Source organism: Pteronotus mesoamericanus, unplaced genomic scaffold (assembly GCF_021234165.1).
Source record: "Pteronotus mesoamericanus isolate MK-2021 breed Mesoamerican mustached bat unplaced genomic scaffold, CSHL_Meso_final scaffold_85, whole genome shotgun sequence".
Lineage (NCBI taxonomy): Eukaryota > Metazoa > Chordata > Mammalia > Chiroptera > Mormoopidae > Pteronotus > Pteronotus mesoamericanus.
The window spans coordinates 75334222-75356467 of record NW_026555329.1 but is presented as its reverse complement, the minus strand read 5'-3'; the positions used below and the strand labels follow the sequence as shown (position 1 = coordinate 75356467).

General features: G+C 43.9%; 2 protein-coding genes across 2 annotated transcripts; both read left to right on the top strand.

Annotated features, from left to right (window-relative positions):
* The first annotated feature begins 1844 nt into the window (after window positions 1–1844).
* On the top strand, window positions 1845–7565 carry LOC129063365 (serine protease 58-like). The gene is made up of 5 exons (XM_054564406.1): window positions 1845–1884; window positions 3161–3317; window positions 4702–4952; window positions 6890–7026; window positions 7416–7565. Exons 1-5 carry the CDS (start codon window positions 1845–1847, stop codon window positions 7563–7565), a joined length of 735 nt encoding a protein of 244 aa, XP_054420381.1.
* A 246-nt stretch (window positions 7566–7811) lies between these two features.
* Window positions 7812–17637, top strand: PRSS58 (serine protease 58). The gene is made up of 5 exons (XM_054564229.1): window positions 7812–7887; window positions 13401–13539; window positions 13766–14022; window positions 17260–17399; window positions 17488–17637. Exons 1-5 carry the CDS (start codon window positions 7812–7814, stop codon window positions 17635–17637), a joined length of 762 nt encoding a protein of 253 aa, XP_054420204.1.
* Window positions 17638–22246: the final 4609 nt, after the last annotated feature.

The window sequence follows — 22246 nt, the reverse complement described above, 5'->3', positions numbered from 1 at the left end:
TGTTATATTAACAAACATGAAAATGCTCAAAAGATTTAAGGACTTTACAACAATACATGGTCACTAAGGGAAAAAGATGTCCCTAGGAGCCTGGAAAATATGGCGATCCTAAGGTTACGGTTATTTTATTTAACAAGCATTTATATAGCGTTTACTATTTGCCACTATAAGTCACTGTTCTAAGCTCTGTACAAATAAAAAATCTGAAAGAATAACCAGCAAAGAGATGACAGAAAGCAAAAAGTAAACAAACAAACTCTCAACACCGAAAGCCCCAGAACCAAATGACTTCACTGGTTAAATTCTACCAAATATTTGAAGAATTAATGCCAATTCTTTTCCAACTCTCCCCCTGCCCCCCAAAATTGAAGAGATATCACTTCCAAACTCATCCTATGAGGCCAGAGTTACTCTGATACCGAGGCCAGAGAAGGACAGCGCAGAAGGCTATCCAGGGGTGTTGTCCAGCCTTTTGGCGTCTCTGGGCCACGCTGGAAGAGGAAGAGGTGTCTTGGGCCCCACATTAAATACACTGCGACACATAATCACAAAAAAATCTCATTATGTTTTAAGTAAGTTTACAATATTGGGTTGGGCCACATTCATAGCCATCCTGGGCTACAGGCAGCGCCCGGGCCGTAGGTTGACCACCCCAGTCCCTGACTGAACCCCCTGTGTATCATATCTCAGGGAGGGGGGATTGGGAAGTTTTCATGGATCGCTAACTTATAAAAACGAGTGTGGTACACTGGAAAGAGTGAGTGTCAAAATCACCCGAACAGGTAAGGAGATGGATTTTCTTCAGATTCTTGCAATTAAAAGACATTCCAGACTCGAAAATCCATCTCAGCAGGATGGTTTTGCCTTGCATTTTTATTGGGAGACACCGACAACTTACAGGTGGGGAGGCTTACAGTGAGGCTGTTCTGTGTCAGGGGACTTCGCCGTCCGCCGTCTACATTTAGCTAGTTTCAGAAGAAAAGCAGTTCTCAGCTCAGCTGATCATTCATGAGGCAAATAGTGAGGAGCTGGAGGGTTTGTGTCCTGTTCAGGGCAAAGGGGAAAGGTCTGTGTTTGACCTTGTCACGGGGAACCAAGGAGTCCTCTGAAGTCCTGTGGGAGCCACGAGAACGTCTCCTCTGACTCACGTGGGGGAGGGTATTTCTTTGTGGCAAGCCATTTCCCAGAAGACAAACTTCCCGGGGGATATTTTCACCCACTGCTGTTTTCTTGGAGCCCAGGGCTCAGGTAAAGGTCAACCTGCCAGGGGAAATCTGTAGCCTCAGTTCCAAGTCCTGACATTGCACTGACTTCCCTGAGGACCGCAGCATCCTTATCTCTAAAATGTGGGGGGCAAGGGCAGGGGGGCGATCGATTACATTTGTTTCCTACCCCAGCATTCACTGGGTCTACAAGAATGGCTCTCTGGGGGTCTCTGGGGGAGGGGTGGTGGCAGGGGAGGGCAGGGAGAGAGGGTAGCAGTCACAAAGGCAGGAGGGGACAACAGAGAAAGGCGATGTCACAGAGAGGGAAGAGGAAATGTGAGCAGATCCTGCACCACTCACCACTCCTGCGATTTTTAGGGTCAGAAAAGAGGCACCAGGGCCTGATTGAGCAGGCTCCTTCCTCTCGCTTACCCACAGCAGAAAGCTCCCGGCTTCTGTCCTATAAATAGGGATAGATAAAGAGTAGTTTGAAGACTACTGTAAGATCCCTGGAGCTCCCCCTAACTCCCAATTAAAGTCTCCCCCACAAGCTGTTCTTAAAAGAGACACTTGGACTACAGATTGGGGTCATTTCTAGCTTGAGCCAACGCATCTGCTCCTGGCGAGATCGCAGCCGCCATGAAGTACTGTCTCATCTTCACTCTCCTGGGTGCAGCGGGTGAGCGTCTGCGCCCTTGTTGCTACCTCGGGAGAGAAGGGGTGGTGGGGGGAGGGTCGGAAAGGGTCGGAAAGGGAGGTACCTAGCCACGGGGGAAGAGCTAGGAAGCTGTGGGCATTTCCTTCAATTAGCTGGTAAAGGAAACAGAAGGAACCACACTCAGGCACAGCCCACCACATCAGCCCTCTCTCCACGCCCTCTGAGGCCTGGGAGCCTGTTTGGGATGTGTCACTAGTAAGTGCCCTATTGTTGAGCGTGTGGTATGCTGGGTGGTCACGGTTCCCACACGGCCACGGTAAAAGCAAGCCTTCCCTCAATGTGGGCTGAGCACTGGAAAGGAAGGTGGGCTGGGTCAGGAGCCCTCAAGCCTTGTGGGCCCATGCAACCTTTTCCATTCCTTTGATAAGTTACCAGGGAAACCCAAGTTAGAGGGATCCCCCTCCTAAGAGATGTGACTGGGAAGACATGACTCAGGAGATCTCCCTCCTCAACTCTTGATCTTGCTTGCAAGAAAGAATTCAGGCAAGAGACAAGTACATATAGTGGAAATGAGATAGCAAGTTTATATAGGAAACACACACAGGCACAAAGCTACAAGCAGGCACCAGGCTAGTCTGAGTGCCCTACACATAGAGGAAAGAACGTAGTAAGTTTGTTGGTAAGTTTGTTCTATACACCTGACCACCTGGCTACGAGTGGATGCTTAGTTCATCTGAGTGTGCTGGCTATTGGGGTTCCGGGGTTATGTACTTTAGTCAGTGTCTAGATTCCTCCTCTTCCTCCCCACATCTAGACTTTGGATTAACACGTCGTTTTAAAGGGCTTTTTTTCCCCAGCTAGTGGAGATGATACATAAGAATTTCAAGGGCTCCCCTCCTTCGGAGCTATCATAGTTTTGCTTGTGATTCTCTGGATGCCTAGCAATCTTATCGGACCAGGCTCAGGACAGCTGGGTCAACGGGTGAGACACGTCTCTCTCCTTTTTTCTCCGCCAGCTGCTCATTCCTAGCTGCTACCTACCACTTTCACCTGCAAAGCCAGAGAGTATTTAATTTTTTACTTCCATGCCTGGCAAGGACAGGTGTCAGTTTCCTTAAAGTGTAGAGCTTGAGAGGCATGCTCCGTTCCCCCTGATTTAAAATGAATATTTAACATACCGTGAAGACATTGATATTATCTTTGAAAACCTTTGGCCGGGAAAAACTACCCTGGCCAACACTCATGTCTCAATCTCTTTGTCTCTCTTTCCACCTGTGACCTCTCATCAATTCTTTAGGAGCCATTCTGGTCAAAGAGTCTAAAAATGAAGAGTCGAGCCACCCGGAAGATTTGACTGTTCCTTACTTGGTCTATTTGCAGTCCAGCCCAGAACCCTGCGTGGGGTCTCTCATTTACCCCGAGTGGGTCCTGACAGCTGCTCACTGCCCCTTACCGTGAGTACCCCTTGGCTCTTTGCTCTTGAGGAGGGATGTGGTTAAACAAAAGCGGGGCTTGGGGCATTTCAGCACATGCAAATGGCATTCTAAGAGCCTAAGGGGGCCCAGGAAGACAGAGGATCTTCTTCCAAAGACAGAAAATCACACACATGGGTCCGTTTGAGAGAGATCCCTAGGAAGGCTCCTGGAGACTCTCATGGAGAGTAAATCGTATTCCTTCATTTAGTGCCTTTACTGGACACTCACTACTTGCCCGGGAATAACAGCAAGGGGACAAAGACGGAAATAAATTTCCTATCCTGGAGACGACGCTCTGGTAGAGGAAGAAAACCAAAAGAAATAAGTGGCCAGAAAGAGAACATGAAAAGAGTGGTACACTGCAATAAACAAGAGATCCGCTTCAGTTAGGGTGGCTGCGGTGGCCTCTCCTGAGAAGGGACCCACAGGAAGAGGAGGAGGCAGCCAAGGAACTCAAGCTTGGGGAACGGAGTTCCTGTGTAGTCAGGATACCTGAGAGACTGGTGCTGGCTGGGTGTAACAGGTCGGGGTGCGGGGCGGGTTCCCAGGATGAGGGTGAAGGCTAGAGTGCATGGCCCAGAATAATGCCGTCCCTTGCAAATTTCAGCGTCTCTGTTGTGACTGGGTCCAAGGAAGTCCCAAGTGATTGGGACTTACTCAGAGTTGTAGGGGCATGCAAGGGTCATTTCAAACTCAGAACTCTCAGCCGCCCGGTTTCTTAAGACAATTGACTCAAACACAGATGGAACCCCTGCTGCATCCATTATGAGGAATATGAAGGAAATAAAGACAGTTCATCCCTCTAAGAAATTCTGATATTCTGCGTGAACTGGGTTTCTCGCGATGGAAGCGCGTGGGTTTGTCCAGGGAGTATAATGGAGAACGGTACATGGGAACCCTCACAGAGTGCCAAGAGTCTGGCAAATCTAGGGTCAATGAAGGAAGCACATGTTCAATATAATGACATGGACCTGAGAGGAATGGAAAGGGCCTAAGAATATGTACAAACAAAGAGTGCAATATGCTTTCTCAAGAGTTGCTTGAGATAGTGTAGTATATAGGCAAAGGGCTCTGGAATAATGGATTGCAGTATCATCACCATCATCACCATCATCATCACAACTAGACTGTACAGGCACGTTCTAGGTGGCAGATACCATGTCAGCTTTCATATATACGTTGACTCTAACATAACAATCCTGGAAACCATTGCTATTACTATTTTATAGGCCCAGGAAGGTCATTTCAGTTCTCAGGTCTAAGAGATAAAATTAAGACGTTTCTTGCAGTTCTGACATTTTATTACCCTGTTCTGTTTAGTTTGTTTTTTTAAAACCATCTCTCCGCCCTCTTTCTTCCAAAGTGTTAAAATTCGACTGGGAGTTTTTCAACCCAGCATCACAAGTACCAAAGAGCAGGAACGGAATTACTCGTTGACCGTGCCCTACCCTGAATTCAATGCGCACACGCTGGAAAATGACCTGATGATGGTAAAACTGTCCGAGGCTGCTGTACTCAACCGCTACGTGGGAACCATAGCCATAGCTCTGGAACCTTTGGCACTTAATGATTCCTGCTTTATCCCAACTTGGAGGTGGAATGTATATAAAAACTGTAAGTGTGTTCTTCAGGTTGCGGAAAACAGGGAGGGATACACTTGAGGGAAATAGGGGCCCTAAGGTAATGTTCTTGACTTTTAAGCAATGACTTTCAGGACCTAATATACCAAGATTAGAGGCCAAAAAATAAAATTCAAAGAGACTGATAGAGGTCAGCCAGTTGGACATCAACAGACAGAACAGGCAGTTATTGTTACATCTCCAGAATCAAGATCTGAATCCTGGAAAGTGAATTTAAATAAAGGTGGGTGAGTAGCTCACTCTAAAAACAATATCAAGGCACATCGGGTGGAGGGGGCGGGGTGTGTCTCGCTGCCTCATGCATGGCTACTGAAAGTCCACCAAGCAATTATGAGACAGCAGTGAGAAAAACAAAACAAAACATGTGCTATAGGGTGGCAACCGAGGATACTCCCACCCCCGACCACAGACAGCCCAGCCTATGCCAATGGTGACTCAGGTGGACCCTGAGCGATATGGAGGTGGCTGAGGCAGCCATCCCTCCTGTCACCAGGTCTGTTTGCATGAAGAGAGTTAACATCATCTGTAGAGGCGTGGTTACTAGGGTGAGGTTCTTGTTGATTGGTTGGCACTCTGAGGCATGTTTTTTGGAGGGGTCTGATTGGCTGACTTTAAAAAGTGGCATTGATCGATTGGCTCACCAAAGCTGTGTCCACTGGGGCAAACTGTTGTGGACAGTAATCAGGTTTAAGCCCCAGTGGCTGCTACAGAACAAGTCATCTGTTCCGTAAGAACAAGCAAAAAGTAGGAGCTTTGAAAATAATTTTGTTTTGCAAACAAACAAAGTTAACTTTTCTAAATACAAAGTAGGAACTTTTATATTCTTCACATTGGGCAACTTTATTTTTAATTAAGAAGCCCAATTCCTGGGAATCTAAGTGAATATATTTGTTGAACACATCAAAGATTTATGATTTTTATCCTTGACTACATAAGTCTGCATAAAAAGTGATTGCATCTCATTTTACAAAAGTAATTTATGACATACCACTGGAAAACAAAACTATACAAAGGTTTTATCACACAGACTCTGCACAGGATCGTGGTAAGTTTTCTGGTGCAGTCCTCCCAATAGTTATTGGGAATTCATTATTTCAAGTAACTAGATTGCTTTCACCTAGCTTGTTCTATGTATTTCAATTCAATTCCCCTGAAACTTTAAAATTGAACCTAACTGCTCTTTTTTCTGATGCATCACTTTCTGGTCTAATCTGCTTTAGGACATTAGATTGGATACACTTCATGAGGAAAATCCTGCTCCACAGAACACTAAGTTTAGCTTGAGCAACTTCTGGTCAATTTTTTTGTTTCCTCCTTGCTATTCTCTACCAGAGATTAAAATTGTATATCTACATTAGAACCCTTGTATCCTGACATTAACATGATACTAACAACTGCTATCTTAGAGATGAATAACTACTTAGGGGAAAACATGTATGTTTATATATATATATATATATACACACACACACATACACACTTATAAATAATCCATTTAAAAATAAACATTACAAAACACTTTTAAACACATTAAAAATAGTTTTCTCCTTCTATGACTAAATTAAAGAAGGTGAAGTAGGTGCTGAAAAGACAGATTTTTTGGAGACCAAGGCTTTGTGTCTGTCTCTTCTCAAGGTCACTCATAATTTTCTCCTGGGTCTTCAAAGTTTTCTAAATCGTGCATGGTAGGCAGAACCCCAGATCCGACGTCTGATGGAAGGAGGAATTCCCACCCCGAATCCACTGCTCTGACACAGAGCTACTGAACATGAACCCTGAGAAGGATGGAATGCGTGCTACCAGCAAGAGATATTCTCAGGGATCCATGCATTTGCAAAGTTGGGGCTGATCGCAAAACTACGTGGATCCAGAGAGTAAGCCTGGACTTCATTTCTCTTCTCCATCCCACAGTGACTGACCCTGATATCCTCACTTGGACAAACCAGTATTCTCTTCCCTCCCATGAGTGCCGGGGCATGATAACCCAAAGAACGACAGTCAACATGATGTGTATGGGACAACCTCTGAACAACGTATATAAAATTAAGGTATATTTCTTTTCCCCAGACAGGAAGGTAGCAAGGGTCCCATGGGGAGGAGAGGTGATTGTGGGGAATCCAATGGTACTTACCCAAAAGGCCTGAAGTCCCTCTTTTCTCCCCACTTAGTCCTGGGTTTGTCATTGATTCCCTTAGCCTCCTTTAGAGTGGAAGAAATTCTCAGTAGAGCCACCTGTCCTTTTCTTCACCTGCTTCCTCTCAGGCTGGGCCAAGAGGGGGGAGACCTACATGGATGTGAAGAGAGGGTTTTCACCTCTCGAGGAAAATGAGTCCAGTCCCTTAAATGCCCCTGCTCCTATAATGTGCCACCTGTTGGGATTTATTCTTGTTCCCTGAGGACAGAACAACATTGACCTCCTGTTCCCTCTCCCTGGCAGGAAGTTGCAGCTGCTCCAGCCATCTGTGCTGGGAGGCTGCATGGAATCTTGTCCTGGGCCAAAGGCAGTGTCACCCTGGGAGGTGAAGGATTCTACACAGAAATTCACCCCTATGCCAGATGGATCCTAAAAATCGTTAAGAGTCACTGAGGCTCCCGTGTTCCTCCATGACTTTTACTCTGGATTCCCAACTCTCTTGATCATTCTTCTTCTTGAACAGAATCCACATTGTAAAACCCAATAAAAAATGACAATAAGTAGTCATGTTGCGACCCCTAACCTCTTTTTCTTATCAACTGTGAGAACGAGAAATTCAGCAACATCCTCACCATTCATTCATTCAAAAATGTTGCAATGCATCGGCTACCCAGAAGGCACTGCATATGCTAAGGGCACATGAGTGAATATGACATAGTCTTTGCCATCGATCAGCCTGTGACAAATGCCATAATTACGACGAGCAATGAGTTTTGTGAGTGCATAGAATAAGAACATATCAGGGGAGGCGTGACCAAAGACGCAGACAAAGTAGGAGACGATATTGTAAAACTGAGGGTGTAGTTAAGTAAAAGTCTGAAAAAGCATGAACAATGTGGCATGTTCTGGAAAGTATACGTAAGTAATACTAGAAACAAAACGGCAAGAGAATGTGATAAAAGATTGCTGTTTGTAGGTGAGCAGGTGTTAGTGAAGGGCTTGCCCTGTTCTAGATATTTTTATCTTGTAGGCATCAGACGGGGCATCATTAACACCTCCATGTTACAATATCACCACCTTTCTGAATTGGGAGAGACTGAAGAAGCTGCATCCATACAACTGAAGATGTTTTTGACTGTGAGTAGAAAAGAGAAAGAAGTATCTGGGTTAACTCCCAAGTTTCTGACTTGGGCAGCTAGATAGGTGGCTGGTCTCAAAGATCATATAAACAGAACCAATGTTTCCATCTCTAGGGGATCAGGGGCATGAGAATGAATTAGGAGAGATGGGGCATGCTATTTTTGGCATCCTTGAAGGACACAGAGGTTGTCAATTCTAGCAGACAGCTGGAGACAAAGATCTGGATCTCAGATAATGTCTAGGCAACAAAAGCTGGGGAAGTCTATATGGAGAGCAGATTCAGGCTTTGGTAGAGTTTTGGGCTCTGAAGAAGAGCTCTGATGAATGCTTTGTCCTTCTCTCACGGTGGCACATGGTGGAGAGGTGAACAGCATCCCTGACCCCAGATACCTAAAAAGACAGAATTGAGAGGATTCTGAGTTACATAAGAGTTGGGGTTCAGAGTGCTATATGAGAGGCCATGTAGTTACATGTAGGAGAGGGGTGATGTAACTTGGGTCAGGGAGATGGGGAGGGAGGCAGTCACGCCATTGGAGAAAGAGACTCTGCAAAGAATGAAGAGGCTTGGTGATCCATCCTATGAGGGAGAAGTGAATCCATGTGCTAGTAGAGATTGCAGAGGTAGGTTGGTTCTTGGACACTGATATACTGTGAACCTGGAGGTTTTTACCCCCTACAAAAGCCAAAACAAAACAAAAAAATAGATCTGGGTTCTGAGTAAGATCCACAGGCTAGTCCACTCACAAATGCAAAAATTATCTCAACTTTGGACACCAGGCCATTCCTTTCAACTTTGCTGCTCTTTCTTATTACCTTTGGCCCATCCAAACCACAAGTCCCTCTGTTTGTCTATCTAGGAGCCTCATTCCAAGTCTCTCCATGCTTCCTGCCTCTGATCCATTGCCCAATGCCCCCTGCTATGATCACTTTCTGTAATTCTGAAATTATGTCTTCAACGCTCACTGACAATTCTATCCTCCAAGTCCATTGTCTGTGTAATAATTCATAGTGGCCGTATCAAACACCCTCCTCTCTCCTCTAACCTTCAGGGCTCACCATCAGCAGATGATCTCTGGGAGTAGAGGGAAGGTGAAACCATCAGAAGATGCTTCATGCCACTTCCCAACGCCCAACCTGCAAGCATAGTTTTTTTCTTATTCATTTTTTTCCCACCCTTCCTGGATGGGAAAACCATTCATTATATCACAGTTTCTGTAAGTCAAGCTCACTTCCTGGGAGTGAAGCCCTATTATCTTTAGCTTCTATCTCCACCTTTCACAGGGCTCTCATCCCCTTTGACTTCCCAACAGGCTTGCTTTATAGATTACCTTTCCTTTACCTTATTTTTCCACTTCCTCAATCTATTGCCTTCTTCCTGTCACCATTTAAGCCAGATAAAGCCCCTCCCCTCTACATTACAGAGGCCAAGGCTAGTCTCCCTGGATCTACTCTCTGGTTGCCTCCTCTGTCTTCTTCACCGGATGTTCTTGACAATCCCTGAAAGTTCTGCTCTGTAAACTTCTTCTGTCTCTCTTCATACTCTGGGATGCGCCCTGCTCGCTTTTGAGTCCTGGTTCTTCTTCCCAGTGATTTCTTCCACCATGTCTTCCTTTGATTACTTCTACTCCTCCTTCAAGCCTCAATCAAACATCACTTCTTCAAAGTGGCCTTCTTCTTATCCTCACATGGGGACTCCATTATGTGTTTCTCTCTCTCTCTTTACTTCCCACATTGTGACATTTCATGGTGGCAAGTCTTATTACACCCGTTTCCCCTCTTAGTCTTTATGATCTATGAGGGCATGATTCTCATCTCCCTTGCCATTAAACCATCAATATCTAATAAAATGCCAGCATACAATAGTCATATGTATTAGTTTTCCTGCATAAAAGCATGACTACAAATCAAACAGCCCAAACAACATTTATTATATCACAGTTTCACTAAGTCAAGAGCCCAGGCATAGCTTAGGTGGATCCTTTCTTTAGGGTCTAGAAAGGTTTTGAGGGAAGAATTTGCTTCTAAGTTTATCTAGGTAGTTGACAGAACCTACTTCCGTGTGGTCATATGACACAAGGCCACTGGTTTTTGCTGGCTGTCAGCTGAAAGCCGCCCTGGCGTTCTTAAGATTGTCCTCAGTCCGCAGAGGCCACTCACAGAGTTCTTTGCCAGGTGGGCTTTCTTCATCAAGCCAGTGGGAAGAATCTCCCTTGTGCATGCAACAAGGTGGAGGTATATATATAAACATAATCATGGGAAGGACATCCCATAATTTTTGCCATGTTCCATTAGTTAGAGGCAGGTCATAGGTCCCACTCATACTCAAGGGGAGGCAACTGAGGATTATGCAGGGTATAAACATGAGTGAGTCTGTCCTCCACAACATTAAATAGAATTTTGTTAAAAAATGAATTTACTGGCTCCTGATCTCCTACACAGGGAAGACCCCTGCAAGTCTTAATAGGCAAGGCTTATGGTACAAGGCTTTTCATGGTTCAGTCCTGCTCGGGTCCCCACCCAGCCCTTCAATGCTCCTCCGTGACACTCAAGGTCCCACAAGCACACCATGTCATCTCATATGTGCGTGCCTGTACCGGGGTCTTTCTTTCCTCTTGAATTATTTTTTCTCCTCATTTTATGCTGGACAAGCTCCTCCCCTTTCTCTAACCCCCAGGTAGATTGTAACCTCTGGGCACTCCTTTCTTAACATACATTGTAGATAAAAGTGTCCTTAACTCTGTGCCCCAAGGCAGAAGAAGTGTCTTCCCAGGTAGGCATCCTCAGCAGTAGGCACAGAGCCTATATAAGTCAGACATGTAATATAAATTGTGGGCTGGCTGGTTGAATAAATAAAGGCGTGAGCAGTGACAAGAAGGTAAAGGTTAAAGTACCCCGAGGAGGTGTTGAGTGTCAGGGGCTGCGATGAGCACAGGTTGCGGGTTCTAGCCACTGGAGATGCATGTCTGTGGCAGACAACCAGGGGCTCACATCACATAGGTGGGCGGGGCCCATGTCCTGCCGGCAGTTCAGAGAGGGACGTGACTTCAGAGTCTGACAAAGCGGGGGCCAGAGAGGAGGAGGTTGTGGACACACTGTGAGCTTCCACGTCTCTCGGATTAGGAATTTTGTAATCTGACAGAGAGCAAAGAGATGATCTATTCTCTACCGCGTCTAGGCCCAAGTCACCTGATCTCTGTTCTTGTCCTTCTGGTGATACCACCTCCTACTCCGACTGTTATATAAGCAGCTCTTCTGGAACTGAATCCTGCCACTGCAAGAATTCAAACGATGATTTTTTTCTAACCCTAGAACCTCGTCCTGCCTTATCTTATTTAGTCCTTTACAGTCTCTCTTCTCTTCATCCTTTCCAGAAACCCAGAGCTGAACCTCATCCTTTGGAAAGGTTTTTGACATCATTATGAAGTTTATCCTCTTCTGGGTGGCCTTGAATCTGCCTTGTGAGTGTCTGCACATTTTTCTTTACTGGCCAAAGGGAAATCTTGGGGGGAAGAGAAAAGGTGGACAAAGACAGGAACAATGTTCCAGGCTACAAGTGTAGGCTTGATTCTCTGCCACTCACCACTGCCACCATCCCCACCAGGTTGCCTCCTGTGACATCACCGACCTGCCTCACCTCAGGTTGACTATTGTATGCTTTAGGGGGGAGGCATGGACATTGGACCCCCAATGCCACAACTGCTCCTAAGGAAGGCCAAGAGTTGCCCTGGGCCTATCTAGAATAGGGTCAACTTTGGTTTGAGACAATGAGAAGTGGAGGCAGGGGCTGAAAGCAGGGGTCCAAATAATAGACCCAGAAGAGCATTCAAGAGTTTGGGGGTCTAGTCCAGTCATGATTCCAATTATTCAGGCCAGAGCTGCGGAGGTGATCAGAAGTCTCTCACACACCACATGCAGGCTTTTAGGGCAATTATGTTGACTCCATCTTCTAAACAAATCCTGGATCCAATCACATCTCACCACCTCCACTGCTCACCAGGGGCCAAGCCACCGTCTCTTGCTTATATTATCAAATTATTCTCCTAAAGACCTCTCTGCTTTATACCTCTGCACTCAGCACTTCTCCCTAAGGGAGTCATATCCCTGCTTTATCACACACCACACACCCCATTTCTCTCGGGAGACAAGTCCACGTCTTTGCAACACTCTACAAAGCCCTGCCTGCATCATTCTTTGGCCACTCTCCTTCTCTCCCCTTCTCCCCTCCCTCACCATGCTAGCCACATTGGCCTCTGTGATCTTCCTTAAATAGGCATTAGGGCTCTTCTGCAGCTGTGTCCTCTGCCTGGGATCCTGTTCCCCAGGCAGGTCATTATCTCCCTCCCCCAGCCCTGTTTCACTGTTCATCCCTCACATCCATGAGATCTACCCTGACTACCGATGGAATACCGCACAGCGTCCCCTAAATATGTGAGTGCACATGCACCTCTGCTACTACCTTCCCTTCTTTCCCTGTTCTAGTTTTTTCCCAAAGCACTTATCACCACCTAACATACAGAATCATTTATTTATGGATTTTGGTGATTATTACTGAATGTCCCCACTGACTAGAATGTATGAGAGCTGGAATATTTCTCTATCTTGTTCACTAGGTAGACAAGCACCTCAAACAGAGCCTGGCACACAGTAGGTCCTCCATATTTTCTTGCTGAATGAATGGATGATTGTCCCTCCCTAGACGCTTGTTAGCATTTGGTCTGTTCTTTCAATGGCACTTAGGCCATTCTGCCTTGCATTGTTGTTGGCAGGATGGGATAAGATCGGTCAAAGCATTCTAAGAATGATAAAAATAGTTCAGTTCTTCGTGAGTTCATTTAACGTATATCCACTGAGTTGTGGAAGGTATTTGGAAAGCTTATGTTTTCACTGAAAGGACATTGACTGAAAACTAAACGGGAAAACACCTTCCACTTTTTGGAAAAATATGTTTCTATCGTTTTCTTTATATTTTACAACAAAGGAAGCCAGCTTACAAATTCAGCTTGCAGAATTTGTAAAGGTACTAGAGAGAAATGCAGGGAAAATTTGGGTCTATTAAGTAATTTTCCTTTGTTTTTGTTTTTGTTTTGCAAGTGATTCCTGGAAAAAAAAAAAAAATCTCAATCTCCTGTCTTCTGTTTCTCTTTCCAGGTACTTTGACCTATGACCCAAGTTACACAAATAGCATCACTCCCCACTACTTGGCCTACCTGAAATCAGATTACTTGCCCTGCACTGGAGTCCTGATCCATCCCCTGTGGGTGATTACAGCGGCCAGCTGCAACTTACCGTGAGTCACAAGCACCCAAAGCCCCCTTGCACTTGGGGTTCTTGGGTTGTACCCAGGCTGAGGCCCCTGCCTGAGACCACTGCCCATTAATTACATGGGGCTATAAAGGCTTTCTGGGGATGTTCAGGAGTAGAGAAATAAGTCTATGGGAGGAGCTAAGAGAGGCCCAGATGGATGGGTGAGCCCTCTCTGTTTAGCCTTCTCAAGAACACCCATGTTGTTCCAGGAACCTTAAGGTGATGTTGGGCGTTACAAACCCATCGAGCCACACTGAACAACATGTAGAAGAGGTTGGTTATGAGAAGATGATTAGTCATCCATACTTCTTGATCACTTCTATTGAGAATAACCTGATGTTAATCAAGCTGGAAAGATACATTGAAGTCAATGACTACGTGAAACTGGTCAGCCTGCCCCGAGAACCTGCCACTGAAAACACCATGTGCACCGTCTCCACCTGGGGCTTCAACAGATGTGACATCTGTGAGTGACAGCGAGACCATCTTCTCTCAGAATCAGATATGCGTCTGTCCCTTGTCTGCCCTTGGCCTCTCTCCAAGAGTCTCCCCCATTCTTTCTTCTAACCTCATTATTCATCCATTTCCTCTCCTTTCCCCTTCCTTGTACCTCACTGAGGGTATAGGGGGGAGAATCCTCTGAGCTTTCCCCCCTCAATGTATCTCTCTGTCATCTTTGCTTTCATATATGATAGAAGTGGAGTTAGCGGGCAGAAGACATTTGCATTCTGGTCCTAATTTGCTGCATGACAGTGGGCCACTTCAATTTAGACCCTCAGTTTTCTTAACTCTGAAATGTGGCACAAACCATATCAGATGTTTCCAAACTATTTCAGGCAATCAAGAAACTTAGAGCCTTAAAATATCATCAAATAACATTCATGTATTAAACATGAGATATATACATAATGTTTTGCTTAATCAGGCAGACCTTCCTTATGCAAGACTGTGATACAGATAAATAATTACAAGTTGAAGAAAAATATTTCTGAAACACTTTGAACTGATAACACTCTGAACATTTTCTCATTTATCCAGGAAGTCTAAAAATGGCTTTCATGATTTTTTCAGTAAGTCTCCTGTGTATGAGTTGAAACCACTGAACTACATGTTGTAAGCTTTCTTCTATGTCATATTTTTCAGGTTCCATAAAAAAAAACTTTGAATAACTTAAGACAGCTTTCTCTTGTCTATGTTTTGTGCCTATCTGCCCTCTATCCCATTCCAGAATTTTCATGCAAATTCTAATCAACTCTCTGTAGCTATGACTCAAGATAGCCATGAACACTGTGGAAGGAGAGCTGATTAATTATAAGGAAAATAAAACTATGATATTGTCCCTTAAGAAAAATTACCAATAGAATTTTACTTCTGAGTAACTTATTTGAGTATATTTAATATACATCATCTAACAGGCACCATAGTATGGGCGGAGAGTCATTTTAAACAAGCTTCTCAGGTCACATTCATCCAGTTACCTTGACTTTCTTTTTCTAGAAGCCAAGAGGTGGTTACACACTTATCTTAATAATGCTGCCATAACTCAAACCTTTGTTAACTCATCTTTGGTAAATACCTTCAGATCTTGGGGTACATTGTGTTCAATATATCAAAAAGTAGAAATCATTTTTTCTCCAGCTTTATTTATGCATGATTGACAAAAATGCATATATTTGACATGTATAATGCCATGTTTTGATATAAGTACACATATTTTGACATATGTACACATATTTGGATGTATGTATACACTATGTGTATACTTGTATGTGTGTGTGGTAAGAGTACTTAAGACCTATGCTGTTACAAAATATACCGCATAATATTACACACTATAGTCACCATGCTGCACACTGAACCTCCATAACTTATTCATCTTATAACTGACAATTTGTACCTTTTGGTCAGCACACCTCCATGTCCTCCACCCTGGGCCCAGCAACTGCCTTTCTAGTCTCTGTTTCCCTGAGTTCAGCGTGGTTCAATTCCACAGTTAGGCGAGATCGTACAGTAGCTGGCTTTCTGTGTCTGACTTCTTCTGTTTATCAGTGTCCTCTAGACAAGGAGACAGTCTTTGTTCTTTTGAGAGTCAAGTTTGAGTTTTGAAAGTAAGCAAATGTCCCTCTGGTGAGCAGTATGTTTGATATATAGTGTTTGCCAAAGAGCGGTGGCTTCCAAACAAGAATGCAGCTTATTTTGTTCTGGCTCATGAAGTAGTGAAGTAAGCATTTCTTAAAAAAGCATTTGCATAATTACAATATGCTGTATACCTGAAACTAATACAAAGTAATATTTAATGTCAAATGTAATTGAAAAAATTTTCTTTAATTTTAAAAATACATTTCTGGAAGAAATGTGGACCCACACAATTATTGCTAAACTGGAAAATAAAACAAAGAACTTCAAACATTTTATTTGCAAGAATAAATATGCCATTTACAAATAAGGACATTCATATAAACACACGCCCATTAGAAAAACAAAATCTCAAAATACTTCTTGCCAATGAAAAATCCTTGTAAAGAACACCTAACATATGTATCAATATTACTTTTTTTCTTGTTTTTCTTGTTCTGTTACATTGAAAATGGGTCTGCACAGTCCCTAGTATTTGTAAACCATTGGTATAAAGAAAATAACTTGAATTAGGAATCAATAGACCTTGTATCAAATTCTAGTTTTATGGGTTTAAGAAAATCACTTGTTGAGTGACTTCTTTTTAGAAGATTCTGGATTTTTTGATCTGACAAAAAACTAAGGTTAGAGAACTCTAAATTTCTTTAAACTAAAAACAGACATGTAGCAATTAGTGGATAAGTAGATCCTAGAGATCTAATGCTTAAGATAGTGAATATAGACAACAATATTGTATGCCAAGAGACTAGATGTTCATTATTCCCACCACTAAAAAGAAATGATAATTATTGGATGTCATATTGATGTTAACTATTGCTACAATGGCAATCATATAGCACTATGTAAATGTATCAAATCAGCATGGTGTATGCCTTAAATATACACCATCTTGCAAGTCACATCTATTTCATTTTTAAAAAGATTTTATTTATCTTTTTAGAGCCAAGGGGAGGGAGGGAGGGAGGGAGAAAGAGAGAAGAGAAGCATCACTGTGAGAGAAAAACATCAATCCATTGTCTCTTGTATGTGCCCTGACTGGGGACCCAATCTGCAACTCAGGCATGAGCCCTAATGGGAATCGAACCCACGACTTTCACTTTATGGGATAATGCCCAACCAACTGAGCCACGCTGATCAGGGCCAAGTTAAATATATTTCAATAAATAAATTGAAAAGCACCAGTGATGAATTTAAAATACAGGACAAATAATAAAATGTAAAAGCTAAACAAATAAATAAAATTCCCTCCCAAAGGACACTCTTTAAAGGTTTAAATTTCCAGAATTTTCAAAGTAATTTGTTTCATGTTGTTGCAGAGATCTCTCATGTTTACATATAACTTCCAAGAGTTTAATCTATTTTGTAAGGGGACAGACACTTGTATCATGAGAGATTGTCAATCCGATAATTCTCTGTTGTCCCTGCTACCACAGCCCCGATTTCTCTCGATATTGGACCTCTTTTCCTTTCTGCTGGGAGAAGGAATGTGCGGGAACAGAGGGGAAGGAGAGGGGAAGGCTTGGTCTCTAACAAATGCTTATGGACATCCTGCTTCCCTTCCCTCTAGCCAAGGACCCTGACTCACTGCAGAACGTGAACATCTCCGTTACCCCCGAGGCTGAGTGCCACGATGCCTATAAAAGCCACAGCATCACAAAAGCCATGCTGTGCGTGGGCATTGTTCCAGGAAGAAGGCTGCCCTGCAAGGTAAGCCACTCGCGACACCTTCCCGTTCCCGTTGTGCTCCTCGCGCCTTCTGCCAGAGCGATAACCCGGTGTCCCTCTTTCCTGGCAGGAAGTCACAGGAGCCCCAGCGGTCTGCAATGGGGTGCTTCAAGGAATCCTAACTTTTACAGATGGATGTGTTTTGAGAGCTGATGTTGGCATCTATACCAGAATCTTTAACTACGTGCAGTGGATTGAAAATATAATTCGAAGCAACTGAGCTTCCATGGCAAGAATTCTGGGCCATTTGACTCAGCCTGTACCCACATCCAGCCACAGAGTCAAAGTGAAATAGACTCCTTGGGTTGTACCCTGCATCCCTGTCTCACTTCTGCCCAACAGAGAATGTGACTCGTATATGCCTGTACCATGACTATACATGACAGCCCTTCTTCTTCCCCTGCCGATGAAGACAGCAAACTCAATACCCCTCAGGCAGATGAAGTTTATGAAGTGGGGATAGTGTCCTCTCTAACAAATTGATCACTGACTTACTGGGAAAAAAAAAAAAAAAAAAAAAAGGCCACTCAGTAGCCAGTTTGGGTGTCAAAACCCCTACTGCTTGCCTTGAACACGTGCAACTTGCACATGTCAATTGGAAAACGGAAGTGTGACAAGGAATGAGCTAAATGGAAGCATAGGTGAGGGGACAGGGCTTAAGGAGGGAGCTTGTGGGAGGTACTGCACTTTGTTTCTCCTCCCCCACACAACTCTCTATACCAGGCACAGATTTTGGCCATTCATGCTGCAGGATTCTGGGCAGGGACTTGAACTGTGAGAGGTTAATGCAAAAGTTCCCTGGGGCTTAGCGCAGAAGAAGCTACAGCACTAAACTTTGTCCTCTCTAAGCTTCTAAAACCTCTAAGTCAATGAAGTCTAGCATGGAGAGTTGGAAAGCAACATTTGGCACATGGGTTATTAAATGCAATTACAAGAGCTTCACCTCTGTGTAGGTTACAGCTGCAAGTTGAGCTTGGAGAGAAACAGGTGGTTTTTGCAGGTGAGCACCTCAGCTTCTGGAGGTGTTTCCAAGCTTGAAATGGTGCTAAGATTTCAATAGGTCACAGTGATGTCTTATAAGCTCAGATGAGAAGAGGTGATGAAGCATGTGTCGGGGGACTGAATTCCATTGGACACCAGCTTGCTGTATGACCACTATCATTGTAAAGTGACTTCCTCGGTTGAAAAATGCATTCCTTTTTTGTGGAATAGGTAAGGCATTCAGTAAATTCAAGGGAAGTGGGGCTGGGAGTGAGGATGGCAAGGGAAAGAAAATCCAAATCTAAAATATGTCATTTTCAGTGAGGACGGGGACCTCCTGCCACCGCCTGGATGGCAGGATACCGGGGCTACAGCAGCAGATCAGGGCTGAGTTTGGTCACTGACTCTGGCCAATGGGGTCTTCAGCAAGGTGGTAGCTAGGTGAGGCTTGCAAGAGGTCCCTGTACATGTCTTATTTGGTCCCACTGTCCCCTTTGTTTATGAAGCCAGAGAAAACACTTGGTAAAATGAGAAAAAATTCAGAGCAGACCAGCTTGTCCATCTGATTATCAGTTTTCTTAAGTGAGAGCATTTTGGTGAGAATTCTTGTTGGATACAATGATTCTCCTGCTTAAGCTGACCCCAAATACCCATATTACATAATTCTTTTCAACCAGCGTATCCTCATTCCCTCCATCATGCCCTTCTGAGCACTAGCCAGTCCTAAGAAATTGATATACATCTTGACCTCAAGAGAGAGAACTAGATATGCTGATTGAATGTCTGTCTCCTGAGAAGATTCCTTTGCTCCTCTTCCCCTCAGGGCATCCGTCTGAGGGGTTTTAATATCACAGAAGTGCACATGCACCGGGTACCAATATACCGAACAGAACTATTCATAAACAAGGTGACGTCTTCTCATCCTCAGTGAACTGTTCATGGAAGAACCTTCTTCAGGTCGTAAGTGTGGGCTGATGAAAGATGGCCCAGAGGAATGGCTTATGCAACTTATTTGGGCCCTCAGGGCCTCATTCACCTGTTCCGTTCATGCTTCTTGTTGAAGATGGAATACTGCTAAGTGAATCCAAGTCAACGACAGAGAGGCAGCACTGCCTATGACAGGTTCCATGGCCAACTGGTAATGTGGAGTCAGACGTTTAGTCTCCACCAGACCACAGCAACCAGAGGCCATCTCCCAAAGAGGAGAAAAGAGCATGACTTTGCTTTCCTGTTCAGGGATTCCTGTTTTGATTTTCTTATTAGGCTTTGCCATGAGCTTCCTTGGGCCTGCTCAGGCTACTTCTAGCACCACTGGTCTACAGAATTTAAACCCAAGAAACAGCTAATGGCACTTCCACCTGTGCTAGGTGGAGAGTCTTTTCTGACTTAGTCTCACACTGACTTAGCAACCTTCTAGATCACTCATTAAATGGCTCAGGGCATGAGATCCTAATAAGAGATACTTTGCTTATAAAATGGAGAGGCCTTCAGGCGGCATTCTTAGTAGTAGAGAGCACAAGGTTCGACAGCGTGTTCATTTCAGTGGAAGAACCCAACCTACGCCCACAAGTTTCATTATAAAAGCAGATGACAATACCTACCTACTACCATGTAACTGTTTTTCCAAGACATCCAGGAAATCTGCTGCTTCCTGTTATCTAGTCCGATCAACATAATATCATCACTGTAACAGACCATGTGGTACCCTTTGAGATTGTCAAGGTCAGGGCCAGAGCGACAGCGATTGCCTGAGCGTGGAGGAAAAAATATGCTGCTGTCCCTGCCAAATTAAAGCTAATTAATTCTGAGCTTCCCAACGACAGCGTACAAAGTGCACCTTCTAGGTAAATAGTTGCATACCAAGTGTGAATGATTGGATTTTCTCTAGTAAGGAGACTACATACGGAACAACAACTGTAATTGTTGTTACTTCCTGCTTATCCAGTGATCAAGCACTATCATTGCTCATTTCTCTCTGGCTTAGCCACATTGAAGAAAATGGGATTATAATAGAAATTATCAGCCAGCAAACTTCAAGTCTGTGCTGGCAATTCCAAACACTGCAAGGCGCTAATGCTTTAGATTTACTAACAGGAAACTTCACCAGTTTCCGCTTAGCCCAACAAAAACCCTCACTTCAGAGGCCAGGCAGCAACTGTAACACTTGTAGAGGTTCTACCAGTTGTAGAAAAAAATTACAGCTCCTTCCTCAGCCCCTTGCCAGTGTACATAGGAAACAGGGGGGGGGAATTCTGATTTTTTTAAATTACTCTTGAAAAGACTTAGGTTAAACATCCATTTTTTTCCTCAGTTTCCAAGAGCCCCACTCTGATCAATGGAGAGCGTGGATAATAAGTCTCCCCCACGAACACCATCAGCACAAATTTGTACTAATTTCAATCCAGGATATCTCCAAACATTAGCTATGTTCTTATCCCAGAGCACAAGTTGCCAAGCAAATAGACGCAGGCCACCTTTGCACAGGCTAACAGGAAGACTCTCCAGGTCAGAAGGGGATCCATTACCTAGGGTACCCAGGCAGGCTCCCCTTCATTCCAGGGGTATTCAGTCAGTTCACACACCGAACTGAGCTTTGTTGACTCACATCAGTCCACTAGTATCACACATGGCAGGCGTTTTGTTTGTTTGTATTTTGGTTCTATAAATACAATGGGATCCACTCAGTGTCCTGAATGGCGGGCTAAGTCTTTCTAATTTTGCCTTGCAGCACTGGGAATCCAGACGTTGGTTGCCACATTTCTAAGCTATACTCTATCAGCTCCTTAAGTAACTTCGCTAGAAAGTTCCCTCTCCACTCTCCTTCCTCCTTTATCTATCTCTCTCAATTTGTTCAGAATTTATGTGAGAAAACAGCGGTATCGTTATTAACCTCCTCAAATCCTAACGGCATTATGATTGGACTTGAGGAGCATGTTGTCCCATTGAGTAAGGGAATACCCACTAAACCTACCATTATCAAGGCTGAATAGCTGGGGTCCTGTAACATTACCAGTTTACACTTAATGAGCCCCCATTAGGGTGCTATGCATATTTGCGTGGATCCTGAAGCCCTAATAATTACCAACCTGTTATCCATTCCCCTCTCCCCAGGTACACCTGTATCTAAGCCCTTACCTTCAGGGCACACCTGCAGTCCCTCTCCTGCTAAGGGGCTCTGAGATGATGGCCTATGGGCCATAGCTATAGGCTGTGCTCTGCTCAGGCTCAAGAATCTGAATTATAATAAGGTGTTTGTCCTCCTTTCTCTGCCTCTCAGAACTGCCAGTGAAATTTTAAGTTCATGCTTTCTGCTCCCTGAGGACCTCCTAAAGGAAATAACAAGGAAGCAAGGAAGAGGGGTAAAATTTGGAGGAAGTCAAGGGGAAGAAACATGTCTTATATGTCTTGAAAGTAACTCCATATCTAATGAAGTACTGAACACTGAGTAAACAGTCTACACACTGATTAATTCAGAGAAAGACTGAGACAAAGGTAAATCAATAGACAGGTGTCATAGGTGGCTATATTCACCTGCCAGTTCTACAAGTCCACAGTCTTAAAACTAATCCAAATGCTGGGATAACTATGGAGCAGAATCAGATTCACATAATCAGAATATATATTACTTTTCCCTCCAAATGATTAGATTCAATTAGTGTAATTCGGTCTATTCTTACTTGGTCCTATTGAATTCCAGGTATTCAAAAGTATTAAATGAGAAGGTAAAATTGAGAACACCAGAATAAACTCAAAATGGATAAAGACTTACATATAAGTCACGACACCATAGAAGCCCTAGAGGAAAACATAGGCAGTAAAATTTCAGATATCTCAAGTAATAATATTTT